We start from the raw sequence: 18860 nt of genomic DNA, 5'->3' as shown, positions 1-18860 counted from the left end.
ATTATTTTTTGTAGTATTTGATATTCAAAAATGTATCTTGAATAATAATAAATATTAATTATATGTATATTAAATATATAATATTATAAAAATTAAAAATACACATAGAAGGTGTATACAACTTCAATTATTTCAATACATAGTCAATATAATAATTCTAACGATTTGGAATTGTGCGAATATAACATTATCTAACTGATAGCCATCGTAAAATTCATGTTAGACTTTTCTTACACCGACTTCTTGACATAAACTTTCAAAGTTTGTATTTTGGTAAACGTTGTCTCTTGAGAATTGAATAGACCAGTAAAGTTCACGTCGAACGAACAAATTTCAAAATAAATAAAACGTTGAAATACACGATACTGTTTTTGTTTTCCTTTTTTCTTTTGTCCTCTTGTCTTTGTTTACATTTGAGGTACAAGCGTTTTGACAAAGTTCAGAGCTCCCTATATGTGTATATTTAACAATCATTATAATATTATATATTTAAAATATATATATATATATATATATATATATATATATAATTATAATACTATAATCAATATCGTATAATACTATAAGCAATATACGCGAACGTTAGATTTCTATTTTTATTCAGACGATTGCACGGTTACAATAGATATAAATAAAATATAATAATATAGAATTTTTTAATTTCAATATATTGTAATCCCCTGTATCTTCCAGACACAGAGTGCGCATCGTATTATCTGACATATGTCGCGTGTACGAGATAACACGAGTTATTATTTTCCGCGTTTTAGAATCATGAGAGAAGCATCGCACATTATCTACGATTAATCGCTATCAAATAAATTTATCATTTATCGGCAGATAATAAATAATCGATTATCACAGATATAGGATATATATAGGGCCGCAAACGAAAAATCATGCAAATGTACGAAAATATGCTCATTGTCAAAGGGACGTGAGACACGCGCGTTCTTCGTGTCCAAGATGGTATCAAAATTTCGAAAAAAATTATCTTTGTGTGAAACCGTGATTCAATCGTCTTTCCGTGCGTTTCTAAAGATAGAAACAAACGGAGAGCGCTACAGTGTATTTAAATTTGAGATCGACCTTGAGAAATCGTATCTTGAGAAACACATATCTCCGTTCGAAAAGTAGCAACTGACTTCGAACGAAAAGGGTACGATAGATCACGCTTCTTTATTTTATCTTTCTTTGTAACTGACATCTTATCACGCTACTCCGTCTTTTAGTTCCCTCTTTGTGCGTTCATCGGTTCGTCTCGTTCAAGCGCGCGCTGATCTCTCGGTCCGTTTTGTTGTCGCGCATGCGCGAGCGTGGTTATAAAGGGACGTACGGCGCAGCGCGCGTCAGTCGTTGAGTTATCGCGGTAGGGCAAGCGTTGTCGATAGTTTTCCACGTGACAAGGAGCAGAGTACGAAAGAACGTTTTTACGAGTTAATCGAGTACGGAAGTAGATAAACGGAGAGGACGCACGCATCGTGCGTCCCCGAGATCGCTGTCATCACGCGTTAATCGCCACGGCGTTGACGGTGGCTTTGCGTCGACCAAGCGCTATGAAATAACGACGGTCCGTAGCAATTCGACGAGGCGGCGGATAGCGGCGGCGTCTCGATTGCAAGCGTCCGTGCTCAGTCCTCAGTGTAGGCTAGCCGGTCGCTCGGCGATCGTTTTTACGATTTTTCCAAGCTTCTCATCGACCACGATTTTTCACCGTCGTCGCGCGGACCGATCTGCAACGCAGAGACGTATGTACATAGGCACATATGACGAGGGCATCGCGCCAAAATCTATCTCTATATCATAATTTGGACTACGACGCGCGTCATCGTTAGCGATAAACATCTTCCTCGATACAGCACGACTCGGTATAAGTCTTCTTATAACGGCTTCCCGTACGTCCCGTGGTGAGGTTAGCTCCGGAAAGAGCGGCGATACGATTCGATCACCGGCTTTGCAGCATTTGTCAACGCATAGTTTTCAAGGTCGATTCACGAGGGACCTCGAGGTCTTGACGTCGATTCTCGCGTTCCTGCTCGCGTTAACACGAGGATCTTGACCGAAAGAGAGAAAGAGAGGAACACGCAACAACAAACATGGCTGCTGCGTCATACGCGTGCTCTCCCAACTGCACGGAGGCGGGATTTTTTCCGTATGACATTCTGGGAGGAACGGACGCGTGGTCTTCATGGCACGAGATGATCGGATATTTCTCCTACAATCCGTGGATATTCTCTTTATTGGGTAGCACCGTGGTCGGCCTCACCGGCATCTTCCCCTTGTGGCTCATCCCCATTCAGGATGGCGTCGATCTTAAAGCAGATGGTAAGTAGTATAGGTATCGCTTTTATATGTGCGCGCACAGCGTAGATATTCGTTGCGTCACATATCTACAGGTGACATGATATATGAGAGACTCATTATCTAATCTCCATTACGTGTCATTTGTTTAAATTTGTGTAAAATTTTGATGAAATTTTGTCGATAAATTTTTTTCTATAAATTAATTTTTTATATAACTCAACTCTCTTATAATCAATTCTTTTTATATAATTCAATTAAATCTATTGACAAATTTTTGATAAAAAATTAAATGTCAGATTTAATTTTTAGGCTGTATAATAAATAAAATTTTTTTCTATTTTTATTTCTTTCCAGTGATTTAATATAACTATTTTCATTTGTAATTTCAATTTAATTTGATTTCTGTTTTTTGTCACCTATTACGTAACTCGCGTTTTATAAAGATGATAAACTATAATTCTTAAATAAATTGTATTTTTGATAACACATTTTGCAGTGTATTTTTGATAACACATGACACATGAACTTTTTCACACATCATAAATTGACTCATGAAAGTAAACAAGTGATAAAAAGAATTGAATAATTATTAGGTTTTCCGGTCAAAAACAAAAGTTAAAAGCAAAGTACTGTATAGCGATTATATGTTAATGATTAAATATAACAAATAATCATTAGTGCGAAGTCCCCGCTTAACCGATGTCTGTTTATCTTATCAGAAAATGACACAGTGTCACTTTTTAAGTAAAAATTTATAAATTTTTATGAAACGTAAAAACATCATGAATCACAATTTCGAAATAATACGCACAAAATTGTATAGCGAAAGCTGCACAGGATTGCACAAAAGGTTATTGCATTATATAGCGTAATTATCATTTATTTACATTTAATTACGTGACGTAGGATAGTACATTCATACAAACTGTAATGTCATTCTTATTTTTCCGAGTATTCCATAAATCACGGAACAACAGGATAATCCTACATTACAAATAATTTAACATACAATAAATTCGACGAAGATGATCGCAATTTTATTTCATATGTATAGATTACTACGCAATAAATCATTGTACCATATTGCAAATAACGTGATATTACAAAACTCACAATTGGATTTATTCCAATAAATTCGACTAATTGAGCTTATTCTATTATGGTCCAATTATATAGCAGAGAATAGGTTCTTAAGCGTAAAGTTATATGAGAATACCTACAAAAGCAGGAGTTCTCAAACTTCTTGAGTCGTCCTTCCATATCTTCATATAATTCAATATAATTTAAATGGAGTGAATAAGCGATAAGCGAATATAATGAATTATAATTGTCCTCAATAGGCAGAAAATGATTACTTTGCAGCGTATCTGATTCTAAACGCAAAAATTTATATAACTTCCTAATCCGATTTTCATTGAATTCTATTGTATGATGGTTATATTTTCTCTAGACAATTTAATTTATAACTTCATGTTCCAATTCGTAACTTCTCTTCAATTCTATGTAATTAATCTTAATACACATGTAGACAAATATATAAAATTTACTGTTGTCACGCATAACAAAGATCTTGTTATACGGAAGAATCATTTTTTCTTTGTCTATATTTCAAATCAGTCATTCAATACTGTTGCTGAAATGAGTATTATGTTATTATTTGATAACCTTTGGTATAGAAGATATGCACGATCAAGTAATCTCAGAACGCACACAAAGCACATACAACACATTTACATTTAAAGACTTGCGGTCGTCATTATTATAGCTGAACCAATAATAGTTCGCACAATTAGTGGAATTTATTGGAACAAACCCAATAAAAGCCAGAAGAGAGGATGAGAGAGACAGACAGAGAGAGAACAAATTATTCGACTATAATTAATTTCTACGCGCATTTGCTATTCATTTGTGTATTTCCATAATAAAGCTTAATGATATTGGGTTCGATTGTTTTAATATTTCCCGTGGAATATAATATAATGAAGTAATAAATTCATCGTTAAACTCTACTTATTACAAATTTCTTTTATTTAAAAATCAATTATTGATCAACATAAACATTTTATCATCATTATAAAGACGAATTATTGCAGTTTCTTTAACGTCAATGATGATTAAAATGATTATAATAATTAAAGTAATTAAAGTAATTATTAATTGAAATTTTTCGCGGAATGAGAAATGTTTTTTGCGAGAAAAAATTCTATAAATATAAATTAAAAATGATATAATATATTTAAATATGCCGCTCGCGTAAAACGCGCGTAATATTTATATTATGTTATTATAAATTACATAAATAATGTGTCTCCTATACATGTTTTTTTATATATTAACTATTTCATAAATAATCAGTGTATAAAGCATATTACTATACAGGGTCTTAATAAGTGAACAATTTTAGGAGATGATTCTTTGTTAAAAATTAAGAGAGATTTTTTTATATAAACATATACTCCTACATCCCTCTTTGTGGAGTTACATTCCTCCAAAAATCGGGGTAAAAATTAGATTTTTATTTTTTTCTCAAATTTGGAACAAGTTAAAGAAATGAAATTGGATAGATATTTTCTATTAGTAAAAAGGTTATTTATTAATATTTTTTTTAGTCTCCTGTAATGTTATAAGGAGATGAAACTAGCAATCTCTATTCAATTTTTTATTAGAACTTTTTAATGTTTATATGAAAAATCCCCCTTAATTTTCGACAAAGAATCATCTCCTAAAATTTTTTGCACTTATTAAGAAACCCTGTACATATATGAGAAGTTATATAGTCTACATTTTATAATATGCGTTTATTATATAATCATATGCAATTATTTCGCACTACCAAGATACAAATTTTCGTAAAATAAATAATTTAGTTTTAGATTATACATATTATTAGATAACTATTAATTCGTAAATAAAATAATTATTTTATTACAAAATCTTACAAACCTATTGTATTTAATTTGTTTTGAATAAGAAGAGTTATATATATATAAGCTTAAAAAATATAAAACTTAAATACTTTATTTAGTTGTATTATTTAATTGTATATTTTACGCAGTTAAATATCACGCGACAGAAAGTTGCATATGCAATATAGTTGCATATGTATTTGGTTAAAAACAGATCGCCATGTATATATACACATTTAACTGCGCACGAAATAATTGAACAAATCGGTTGTCAACACAAAACTAAAGCGTATAGTTTTCTTCACTGAAGAACCGCGAAATGACAGAAAACATTCTGATATAACAGTCTGAATATAATACAGTATCTAATCATAATGTAACACATTTCTTCGTTTACATTCGACAACCAACAAAGATGAAGTGATACACTGTATCTTCTGTGTCGCTTGTTGAAAAACGCCTATATTTATTACGTTGAAATAAGAAATACTCGATATATTAACATTACAGAAGATTTACTTTATGAAATAAAGCATTTTTATATAATATAATATTATCATATTTGATGAAATAATTAACGAATAGTGCAAACAATTATATTTTTATCTTGTTTCTGCATGCATACATGCATGTATACTGTACATATATATATGTGATCACAATTTGATAATTTAATATAGTTTTTGCGAATTGCTCGAAAAATTTTGAAAGAAAAAAAATGATCTAAAATTGTCGGCAATACTTTACACAACAAGAGAATGGAATTCGAAGGTCACGGAACTCGTTTGGTACAGCATACGGAATGTTGAATGGAATCTCTGATCCAATTTTATATAAAATATTTCAACTATCTTAGGCTCTCGAAAAGAAAATTATTCTATTTTCCAATTCTTCATCACGTTTACATAGTGTACTTTTTATTCGTTACTGAAACAAATATGAATATTCAAAAAAATTGCGAACGCTTACTTTTATACAGCATAAATGAATACGATATGTTGCATCATTTATGTTGCATAAATCTGTTTGCAGTGCATTTATTTGCATCATCTCTTGCTTTAAGCCTCAATCGTCGTTATATAATTTTATCGATGATTAGCAATTTTAATTATAGGTAAAACATTTTTAACATTTTGAAAATATTACGTAATTTTGGATACGTGTGTGTGTGTGTATGTGTATGAAATTCAAAATATACGTTATTAATATTTGTATATTAATAAATATATAAATATTATCGTTTCAAAGATATTTTTCTGATTTTCTGTCATTGCTAAAATATCTTTGGCTATTTGTGAATCAATTAGAAATAATCACACACTCTGTTAGCTCTTTAGTATAAAATAATCTGTTTTTCAAGGATAGAAAGTGGACTTTGGATATTTTTGAAGACTTGAGTCACGAAATCAATGATTTAGATTTCAGATTTTTCCATTGTATGTTTTTAGATAAAAATAGCTATAAAGTTTCGGAGCAATTGCCACATAAAGCATTTTTACGGTTACAATCGCAGTTGAAAGTAAAAAAAAGGGAATTATTCTGCAGTATACACTGAAAAAAAAACTTGGTTGAAAAAGGCAAAATTTGTTTTGCCCAACTAAATATATTGTCCGATACGTTCAAATAAATATAACTAAAATATTTCGAAATAATTTGTTGATGTAAATAAAGCTTATTCAAATCATCAAAACAGAGAATTCAGTCATTCAACGATGTACAGTTACTACAACAGAATATTTTTTTGGCAATATTCAACAAAATTTTTTTTTCAGTGTAGATATTTATTATGCATGAGATTCTCTACAACACTATTTTTGAAAAAATAAAATATGTAGATTTTAATCTTAATATTACACAACTCAATTGTATTTTAAGGCCGGTATTGTATTCATAATTCGTTCTTATATTTGAGATCACTTTAGAACTTAGATTGTTTTAAAATTCCGTTCAGCCAATGAAATGATCACATATCTTCAAACCTTACTTAAGACAATCTTAAATATAAAAATTCAATCTAAATCTTAAATTGTTGTTTGGCTACATGTTATGTTTTGTTAGATTTTAAATTTATAAAAATTGTACAATTGTAAAATCTTACAAAAATTTATGTACATACTTAACATTATGACATTATGATGAATGCTCGTCTATCAATATGTAAATTAGTGTAATACTGTATTCACGAAACATCTATCGCGCATATTCTGCCGCAAAATTCGTATCTATAACGCTTTACAAATTTTGTGAGCGCAAATCTACAATAATAGTATCGATTGTGTGGAATCTCGATAGTGTCAGTGACTTTAATTATCTTTTGAATGAAATTACATTATGGATACAGTGATGCCAAACATTTATTGTATTCATTTTCTTCTTATTTATTCTTCTATTCTTTATGTCCATGCACAGAGATGTATATATTTATCATCTTTTTTTCACACTCATGACAATAGATTGCTGCCACTATTCGCCGAGGTATATAAGTTAATTATACAATATGCTATCGTAAAGTGATATTAATTAATTAGAATCCTTACTTCACATTATTAAAATTCGAATAAATAATTTTAATTAGTTACATAAACACATTTCAATGAATAAAACTAACACATCGTAATTGTACATGCAAATGTACATGCCTTGCAGTTTCGAATATTACTCTCACTTTAGGAATAATAATGCAATTATTCGTTGGAATAGTATATATCTCTTTCTCTCACAACTTTCTCTATTATTTCGTATTTTCCGAATCAACAATGTGCTGATTTCAAGTTATACGGGTGAAATTAACGGTAAACGTCACATCGAACTTTAATAGCGTAAACTTAAACTTTGTATAAATGTAGAAAGTTGTGAGAATTTAATCGTTTTCCAATGTACAAAAACTCATGTTACAACACTAACTTTTTCTATCCTCAATTTAACCACGTTTCGACACCAAAACTTGTATCAATTTGAAATATTGACTTTTTTTATAAATATTTTATAAAATTTTCATCGAATTCTGCGTCTAAATTGCGAATTTTTTTTGCATTTAAACTAATTTAGATCAATCAATCTGACGGATAAAAATTATGTAACGAGTAATATCGAAAAATATTGAACATTTTTTAATTAATCTAATAATTAAATATATGTGTTGTTTAATTCAATAGAAATTTATTTTGTTTTTTAAATATATTTACAAAATTATTGTGGAATTAAAAATTGAAATAAAAAGATATAATTAATAATTACTTATATTAATAATAATATATATTATATACTATTTAATAAAGATCGATTTTGATTTTATCGAAAAGTATGTGCATAAAGTTTAACGTAAATTTTGTAAGAGAGGAACAATTTACATGTCATGTTCTTATATATACATATACCGCTCATAGTGTAGCAATCATCTGAGTGTTAAATTCAAGGCTATTATTCGGTGTTAATCAATTCAAGTTATTATAAAAATGTATTATGCTAAAATGGCGTGTTTTAAAAGTGATATCGTATAAAAATAATTACTTTGATCACGACATACTTAAATTTTTTTCGTTTTTATCTGACATGTAACGATTTTTCATGTGATATAATCCAATTCATAATTTAATGAAAAAATAAACGTCAAAATAATTTATATACTGTAGATTATAATATTAATAGTTATTATATTATTAATAGTTATATAATAATATTAATAGTTAATATTAAAATAATTGATTTTATTTTTTGTATAACTTATGTGTGTGTGTGTTTCCACGTAATTGTAATTAAATTATTTTCAGAAAAATTTGGCTGTTCGAGGCTATAACTATTTTGATAATCTCTTTCCAATCAAATCTTTATTGTCATATCCGCGATTGATGATATTTATAGAAAAAATAACGAAACTTATTACTAATTATGATATAAATTTCTAAATTTTATTTCAAAATCATTTAGTTCAGCATTTTTTTCGTAATTTTTATTATAACTGATTTATATCAATATAAAAAATACAATAAAAATAATTAAATATATTTTATAAGATTTTATTTTATTATAATTACTCTATATTTGAAATAGAAAATTCAAAATAGAAAAAAATTCAAATTTGGAAAAAAGTTTTTTAAGCATCTGTACCCCTTGTTTGCCTGAAAATCAATAAGTTTGCAACAATGCTTGCATGACTACCAGAGCTAAATATTGGCATTATTAAATCTTTAAAAAACGTGCAATCACACTCAACTATATTTTATATTTATTGCTATTCTACTATATTGTATAATAAATCATAGCATGTGAAGCGTTTAATACAATAAATATAACTCTGATTGTACTAATTTTTGAATTATATTAGCATGCTTCGTTTAATATTCTGCAACATAAATATAATTTATGGAGTGAGCTGTTGTTTTAGACGCTTTGGGAAATGCGTCAACATACTGCAGTCATACAATTGTCATATCTGTATTCTCATGAGATAACAAGCATCGTTTCGGATAATTCTTAGCAATATGACCAATGAAATTACTATATAAGAAGATAAAATAATCAAGATCAATATCAGAATCAGTACCAGAACAATAGTTTCGAAAAAAAGTTGAAATATTAAAGTTTAAATATTAAATACTTAATTCCCTTGAGATCTTCATCAATTATATATAATGCTTTAATTTTTTTAACATTAATGATTATCTCGCTAGTGAAAAAAACTTCGTTTTATATTAAGAATTTTACATCAATTAATTTATAAGTCACACACATATGTCTCAACATTGTAAATTGATCTTTAAGTTATATATTAATTTTGAAATTAAGTTACATATTAATTTTGAAATTAAGTTTCGAGACAATTTAAGTGTTGCATTCGATCTAATTTAGCATTGCATTTTATTTCCATTGTTATGCATGTGAATAAAAAATCACAAAAAATTAAATTTATTATATAATGAAGAAGAATTATTGTTGATGATGTACGTTTTCTTTGAGACACCCGGTAAAGAGTAAAATCGTAATAGCATAGTTGCGCTGTGATGCATTTTCTTCCGAAGTCCACAAAGAAATCGTCATTACGACTCACTGTCATGATCTTTTAACGTGTTTTATCGCCTTCTCGACAACATTGGAATTGCTGCGCATGTCTATTGCATAGTCTCACAGGGATAATATATTTATTTATTAGTCACGTGTCGCGATGCATACGTATCTGATGCTTACTAGTGTCCGTGCAATTGGGAAAAACCTAAATATAAATGAATCGAATGTGCATGATCGATGATAATGCATGATCTGTTGATGTAAAAAATAAGTACGCATAATTCGCGCTGTAAAATGTAAATATTTTACGTAAATCTTGCAAAGGAAAACAATTTGACAATTGATAATTACCATATTATAAAATAAATCTGCACACGATAATTCTCAAGGATGAGAAAATATACCTTTATTTTATAAATTTCAATTGAAAACTTAATTTGACATTTTTTAAAATAACGTGAAGTGTCTGCGATTTATCAAATTAATTCATGATTTATTTTAGAATGAAATAGGAAATAACGTTTTGAATCTCACTGATTTTAAATAATCGAGAAATGAGATTCTTATGGATGTTATATAAGTTTATTCTTTCAATTGAAGACTCAGTATTCCAACAAGTCGTGATTATGCTTTGAAATTAATTGAAATTTTAATATCCGCTCATCACAAATTGTATTTACAAAATAAATCTCTTTTTACCTAAAAATTAATGATATCTCTATTCTGCGGCTTTTAATATCCTGAGGCACAAAAACCTAGTTACGTGATCTTTGCAATTGCTGGTCTAGTTCGATTGTGCAATAGAGTTATTATTCTGATAGCAGTACATCTGTTGTGAATTTGCAACGCGTACCGTATGTCATTATTATACTAATTATAGATACGCTCATCTTTATCTTTCTCTTCATTGTATCTCTGTTATTACATTTTAAACGTTTCCAATTTTAGCTCTTTTCACTTTTAATTTGTAATTATAAAATTATACAAGATTGTTCTACATTTATTGATTTTATTTTATATTGTAATTTAAATTATTTAGCATTATATATAAATTATATATAAATAACGAATGGAGAAAATAAGTTTTGATATCATGAGGAAACTTTATATGTTAAAAGATAAATTAATTGCACAAAGGCTTCTAGGAAATAGATGATATAAATGCGTGCGTATAGCCAGATTCTGTCATGTATATAATTGCTGTATATGAAATGTCTGACGTAATAATTTTTCAAATACATATAAATCACAAAAGAGAGCAAGCAAAATAAGCTTTCTTATCAGCACTTATCAACAATTTGAAATCGAAACTTAAAATTATTTATTAATTAGAAATATAATTAATGGAAATAATAATTAATCTAGAATTGAAATTTTTATATTTATTACGAGTTTTAGTATTTTTATAATCAAGTTCTTCCATTTTCAAATAGATTTAAAAAAATTAAATTAAATACGGGTATTTTGATAATAATATGATTTCCATGTTTTAGATATAAGTAGTCGTTTCTGATAATCTAATGTAAAAATGAGAATATTAGAATTTCTAAATTTGTTATCGAATTGACATATGTAGATATGTGCCTTTTTCAGAATTATTAGATTTTACAGAAAAACATTTTTGAGCAATGATAATATAGTCGATTTACACTAGAATGCTTTATATAAAAAAATCTTCCAATTTATATATTGTAAATTTATATATTTATATTCATTTATACATTATATATTCTTATCATTATTAAAACAAATTAAATTTTCGTCAAAAATGTGTTTGATAAGAAATATGTTTTATATATTTAATATTTTAAAAAATTGCTGATTATATCTGAAAAATTGCTGATTATATCTCTTTATATCTGAAAAGCAGAACCTGAAATCTTATTATCCAATTATCTTGTCTACCTGCACCGTCAGTATGATGCATATTCATTTTTCATCAACAATTGATTTGTTTTATTCCGATTTTGTAACTAGACTAATTGACATATTCTTTTTATTGAACTAATGCAATTTATACCTGATACGCTATATATAATAATAATAATGATAATGCTATATTAAAAGTAGGACGCAATATCGAAAGAATCATCAATTTATTAACAGGAATTTGTTATTGACTATAGAATATATTAATATCCCGAAAACCGAGCATATTCTTTTTGTTTCATTTGAGTTTTACGCAGCCAAATTGATACCGATTATTAATTTTTTAGTAAGAGTAAGAGCTAGTTAAAATTAATAAGTGTATTCTCTGTTAAACGAGATTAATACGTAACGCAATTTATGGAGAGTTACATAATTAAGATATTATTGAATAAATAAACATATATGTATATATGTGTATATAATTGTGTATATATGTGTATATAATGTGTATATAATTGTGTATATATGTGTATATAATTGTGTTAATTTTTATATAATGAAATTGAGAGATATATATTTAAAAAAATGTTTGAAACTGAAACAATAGATAAATATTCGTGTCTTCCATTACAACTTATAGCAGTTGAAAAAATATATTTTTAAATTAAACAAATCGCGACATTCTTATCATTTGAGATTGATGAATTTACCAGCCAAGAGAAGAGTGCGTTTGTATTTGTCTAATTATGTCAAAATGAGATCAAGGCCCGCTTACATTATTTATATTTCTTTTCCTCTCTTTTGCTGTGAATCATACGTTGACATCATAACGGTTATCATCGGATAGCCTATTCTACAAATTGCTGCTGTTATAGCAAATATGAGCTGTAATCCATTAGTGATTGTTGAACGTGTTAAATATCACATTAAAAAATTTATATTTTATGTTATTTTCTAGCATCAAACTTTTTTATTTATTATCATGAAAAATTAAATATAATAGTCGGCGTACTTTATGCCTTTAAAAATTATTATTGACCAAACTCTATGAATATTAATTCATAGAATATAATCATTATATATTCCATATTCGACTAATATGCTTTAATTAACAATAATGTACATAATTAATTGACTCTTCTCTTCATTATTACAATATTTATTTCAATAATATTTCGCAAAAAAAAGTATATCAGAAATCAAGATTTATTATCCATTTTAGTTCAGATTTATAATAAAAGATCTGCCTGTGGGAAGAAAATTCATTGTGCGAGTTTCTCACGCATCATTTTTTATGCAAGTGCGTGCAAACATGAGATAAATGTGCGTGGGCACAAATATAATAATACAGAAATAATTCAATTGTATATATATCGGCACATTAGTTCCGTGACCCGCGTGCAGAAAAGCATAACATCCATAGCTCATTTTTATCGCATGAACAAACTTTGAACTTATCGTCGTCTGCCATGTGCGTCGTTTGCTACTCAGCGATAAAACGCCAGTGATTCGTCGATTTATGGTTTCTATTTTATTGATTATATTGTACAAATATAATATCACACATATTTTACGGTTTTTTTTGCTGTATAATTTTTTTCTTTTAGTAATTATTTTGTTGACTTCGTTAAAAGTATTGAACAGACATCATTGTGTGTATCGCACAATGAGGTGTTTGTTCAATAATTTTTATCATATCTAACTTTAACTAAGTCAACGAAGAACTTATTCTCGAACGCTCGAGCTCTTTCAAAATGCAAAAAAATATTTCCTGCATATCTAGGCTATCTATATTTTTCTCTCCTACTTATGCATATATATGTCAAAAATAATAAGTCGCTGTAATTTCATAAATGTTTTAGTTATCTGAACACTCGCTACGCAAAATGAATATGCTAAGCACTAATACTTTTATCTCTCTTTTTACAGAAAACTGCGGCACTTTAAAGATTCTTCTAAGCTTTGCCATGGGCGCATTATTAGGCGATGTTTTTCTACATCTCTTGCCGGAAGCATTTGAGAGTGAATTACAAATGAGAGGTATTATTTTATTTATGATATTTTATTTCTGGTATTTTCTATTACACAACTATTTAGATATAAGTGGATTAATCTTATCTTATAAGAAACTTTTAATATATCACCAAAGTCACTTTTTATTAAGATAAGATGGATTTATTATCGTAAAAATAAAATAAATAATGATTACAGTAATAGATAAATATAATCACGATACGAAAAATTATAGAAATCTTGATGTACTGATGCAAGAGAAACAAGACTTTATTAGTAAAAAATTGTATTAGTAAAAATTTCTACTTATTCATGCAATATTTAATTACAACGACTAATAAATAGAACAGTATTTGTGTGAAATCAGCAACATTAGCAGAAGGAAATACAATATTAATGAAAAAAACTGAGTAACCTAGATTATTTAATGAATCTTATTGACATTTCTAACATTGCGAAATTTGATGGAATATATATATAATGTATTCGATATTTCCCTATTATTTTTACATAGCGTGTACATATGTGCTGTGAATGCATTTCGCAATCTCTACGTTAGTAGAGTACGTCCCTGGTCTTCGAGGTCGAAAGAGCTTTATGAACGATTTAAGCGGCGGCTTCGAACTCTATTGTGCGTCAGTTGCAGATTTGAATTGCCAGCTGCGTCTATGTAAATTAAACGTCTTTCCGACTGAACCATGTTAGGAATTCGAGATGATCAGTGGACTAGTAATGACCGTATAAATTGAATTGTTTTTGAATTGCAAATTTTCTAACTTTCATTTTATATTCATTGCGTCTATCGATGGTTTATTATAAAAAGAAATCAACAAATTGTATAATTAAAATTCATAAATATATTGACAAATCCTTAAATGATACATTAAAGAATTAGAAGAAACAACTTAAGTATATCCATAAGTTGTACTCTTTAAACATATATTTGATAAATAATATGGTAGATGAGATAAATTTTATGGATTACAACTCTTGATTTATTCGCAAATATCTCCATTGTTCTTATTCTTAGTTATCTTATCTTTCAGACATTTATAAAACGTTCCATGTTGACTTTTATTTACAGCCAAGAATAATAATTCATCCATGCCCGCTGGGCTGGCGGTGTTGTCGGCCTTTTTGTTCTTCGTGATCATCGAAAAATTCGTCACAACTATAAATGAGGAAATGGCAATCATTCCAGAAAATCAGATTGATGAAACTCTAATTAATGATGTAAATAAAGAAAAAGAGATGGATAATAATAATTGTATTACGTTGAACACGGGGAAAAATGGTTTTGCAAAAAAACGCTTTAAAAATTCGGCCGAGGTAAATTTTTTGTTATATTATCTAAAATTAATGTATTATTTAAATTTATAATTGTGCACATAAAATGATTGAACACTCTCTGTTGGACAGATACAACTTTTCCTGGAGAAACAATATGGCAAGGATATACAAACTCCAAATCATATTAAAGGTTCACGAAAGAATGGCTTTAAAGATGTTGATATTATGAAATCTTCATTGTCAAGTGAATGTCCTAATGATGGTCCATTAGTTGACGAAGCAAAGAGTTGCTTGAAGAAGCTTGCAAAGAGCAACGGTTTTGCGGCAACAATCTCACGTCCTAATCCTCCGCATGTAATTCCATCAAATAATATGCGTTTAATCGCATGGATAAAAAAACTTACATCGAACTTGTTCCGTAAATTTTTCAATCCTAAGGCCTTTCCTGGATACCTCAATCTTTTGATGAATTTTCTTGATAATTTTACTCACGGTTTATCTGTGGGTGGATCGTTCCTTATTTCCTTCCGCGTAGGTGTCCTCAGCACATTTACTATTTTGGTGCACGAAATACCTCATGAAGTTGGCGATTTTGCTATTTTGTTACGGAGCGGATTTAGCAGATGGGACGCTGCGCGGGCGCAGTTATTCACGGCCGGTGGTGGAATCGTTGGTGCTTTAGCTGCTGTCTCTTTTTCTGGTGGTTTAGGTAAATAATCACATAAAATTTATAATATACAAGACATGTAACTCAGTTTTGAAAATTTGATACTAAAATTATATATAGTTAAAATTATATATAGTTAATTATTTTTGTTCATTACAAATGTTTTGTCATTATTAACGTTGATTGAATTTATGAAAAAATGACATTTCTTTTCTTGTGTAACTTAATTTGTTTTTGTGTAGAATATCAAACTCTTGAAACAATATTTTTAGTACATTATGTCATATATATATGTATATATATGTACGTATGTGCGTATGTAAAAAATAAAATAAAAAATTTTATATTATAAAAAACTTAGTAATATATATATATATATATATATATATATATATATATATATATATTACTAAGTTTTTTATAATATAAAATTTTTTATTTTTTTCTTAAATAGAACTTAGAAATTATATATAGTGTATTTGGTCCTGTTTTTTTCAGAGCAAAGAACCAGTTGGATATTACCATTAACTGCAGGAGGGTTTATACATATTGGTCTGGTAACTATCTTGCCCGATTTATTAAAAGAAACAAATACAAAAGAATCATTGAAACAATTCAGTGCTTTACTTTTTGGGGTTATTGTTATGGCCGCATTGATGTTTGTTTAAGTGAAATATATATTAAATAATTTCATTAGAGGATTATAGTAAAGAGAAATTCTATTATGCTAGTATATACTGAGTACAATTTTACCGGACCTATATGTTTTGGTATATATCATCAGTACAGTACTCCAAAGTTGCCATAAAATTACTTATTGCTCAATGGAAATAGAATTCGGGAAGGAAAACTAGCGACGATAAACGACTGACCAAACTCATGTATAATCAGATTTAGCCTAGTTTATAATATTTTATCTCTTTGTTTTAAATATTTTATATCTCTCTGTTTGAAATATTTTTTCTCTAACATATTGAAATATTTATTATAAAGTCTGAAATGATCGTTAGTTTTCCGTTCTTGTATAATCTTTGAAAATAATAAGATTCAGTCACAGCTTAAATAATAAGATTCAGTCACAGCTTAAATTTTTTTATGATTTGCCGAAAATCTTAAACCTAATTTAACAATGATAGTGAAGCAAAATACTTTCTTACAATAAATAACATAGAGATATATAAAGTGTAATTTGTTATTTTGTTACAATTAGATTACTCCAATATTATCATGTTATTAATGACAAGATATTCGAAATTGTTATAAACTTCACTATTATAATTTATGCATCAATATACATATTTTCTCATAAGAGCTGAGAGTAGTATTTCTAGCATGTTCTACAATGTAATTCATTTTTTCTGGGACACGACACTGTAATACTAATATAAAAATTAAATTTGAAAGCCAATATTGACGTATAATCATCTTGTTTTGAATAAATTTGAAAGCTAATGTTTGTTATCTGTTTGTATATAAAGATATACAAGAATGCAATGAAAACTTCCTTAATGAAACTCCTCAATGTTATATACATGCATTTATAGCGCAGATACGAGATTAAAAGTATACTAGTGAATATACATTCAGTTCCTAAAGTAAATAATATATAATCAGAACTTTTTTTAAGAAATAACTAAAGATGATAAAAAAGAGAAAATATTCTATGTATTGTACAGAATTGGAGAATAGCATTTGTATGTATTCTGAGTTTATAATTAAACAAATTAAACAAATTTGGATAAAACATGAAATAACATTTGCGTACAAATTTTGTAAAATTTAAATTTAGATAGAACTTTTTGAGCATATTGATAAAACTTCATAAGATTGCGTATAGAAGTAGATTACATTTTGAATAAACTACTAATAATATATAATCATTGAAATAAATTGATCATATGCACACATAGATCAAATAAAATTATGTTCGTTTTATTTGCTTTAATATCGACTCTATTATTATGTAGTAATATTAATTATATATGGCATTAAATATTCATAAAGTATATATCATATATATTTTGATGTATCTATTCATAAATGAAAAAAATTTGAAACTTTTAATATATATTCTATAGCGCATATTTATCGATATAATTCTGAAAAATTATATTTTCTTTAAATACATGAACATGATAAGTATATATCTATAAGAAGATACTTACATGAAAGATACTAGTATGTATTTTTCACAGAGCTTCACCTTGTTATATATTCAAATAATTAAAAAAATCATATAATACGTAGATAATATATACTTATAAAAAATATAAACACTTTGTTATATTTCCAATTTATAAAGAATGGACATTGAAAAAAAATCAACTTGTACTTTTCTCTTGTATCGTATTAGCCTCATGTATCATGCACATTATCTATATTTTATGATGCACAAAGTAACGCGATCCTTGTACTTAACAATTAAAAGCAAAATATACTATTTTAAATGCATGATACAGGAGCGCTTTTTGCATCTGTAAATAGATATTCCCTATTCAGGGATGGAACTAAAATTAACATCTTTTACAGAAATATTTTCTATGAATTATGATTATGTAAATAAAGAATTAATCATATGTAATCTCTAATCTACTATGATTTGTAAATAAAAGGTATTATTCTGCGATCATATTTTACTTTTTTTACATTAACTATACTAGGGAATTGTGTTTTGGACAATTAAATATATTTTTATTTTGATACAAAATAATTTATTAAATAATTATTCTAAAACAGAAAACAACGAGTGCATATACCTGCATAAACAATTGCACTTTTTACTAGCTGACAGCAAACAACTGAAGTCT

The 18860-nt window shown here is 27.8% G+C and overlaps 1 protein-coding gene across 1 annotated transcript; it reads left to right on the top strand.

Annotated features, from left to right (window-relative positions):
- Positions 1-916: 916 nt before the first annotated feature.
- On the top strand, positions 917-17505 carry LOC105256562 (zinc transporter ZIP13 homolog). Its single transcript, XM_011266591.3, has 5 exons — positions 917-2325; positions 14013-14123; positions 15181-15425; positions 15516-16095; positions 16552-17505. The coding sequence occupies exons 1-5, from the start codon at positions 2097-2099 to the stop codon at positions 16719-16721; spliced, it is 1335 nt and encodes a 444-aa protein (XP_011264893.1). The 5' UTR covers positions 917-2096; the 3' UTR covers positions 16722-17505.
- Positions 17506-18860: the final 1355 nt, after the last annotated feature.

This window comes from Camponotus floridanus, unplaced genomic scaffold, assembly GCF_003227725.1.
Source record: "Camponotus floridanus strain SB8 unplaced genomic scaffold, Cflo_v7.5 scaffold24, whole genome shotgun sequence".
NCBI classification, from domain to species: domain Eukaryota; kingdom Metazoa; phylum Arthropoda; class Insecta; order Hymenoptera; family Formicidae; genus Camponotus; species Camponotus floridanus.
Note: the sequence above shows the minus strand (reverse complement) of the source record. Positions and strands in the feature narration are given on the sequence as shown.

What these genes read in the sequence shown, in the direction of transcription:
- LOC105256562 (XM_011266591.3), top strand. Translation starts at nt 2,097, where the DNA reads ATGGCTGCTGCGTCATACGCGTGCTCTCCCAACTGCACGGAGGCGGGA. An exon ending in CGTCGATCTTAAAGCAGATG is followed by an intron (nt 2,326 to 14,012) that starts GTAAGTAGTATA and finishes CTCTTTTTACAG; the next exon opens with AAAACTGCGGCACTTTAAAG. An exon ending in GAGTGAATTACAAATGAGAG is followed by an intron (nt 14,124 to 15,180) that starts GTATTATTTTAT and finishes TTTTATTTACAG; the next exon opens with CCAAGAATAATAATTCATCC.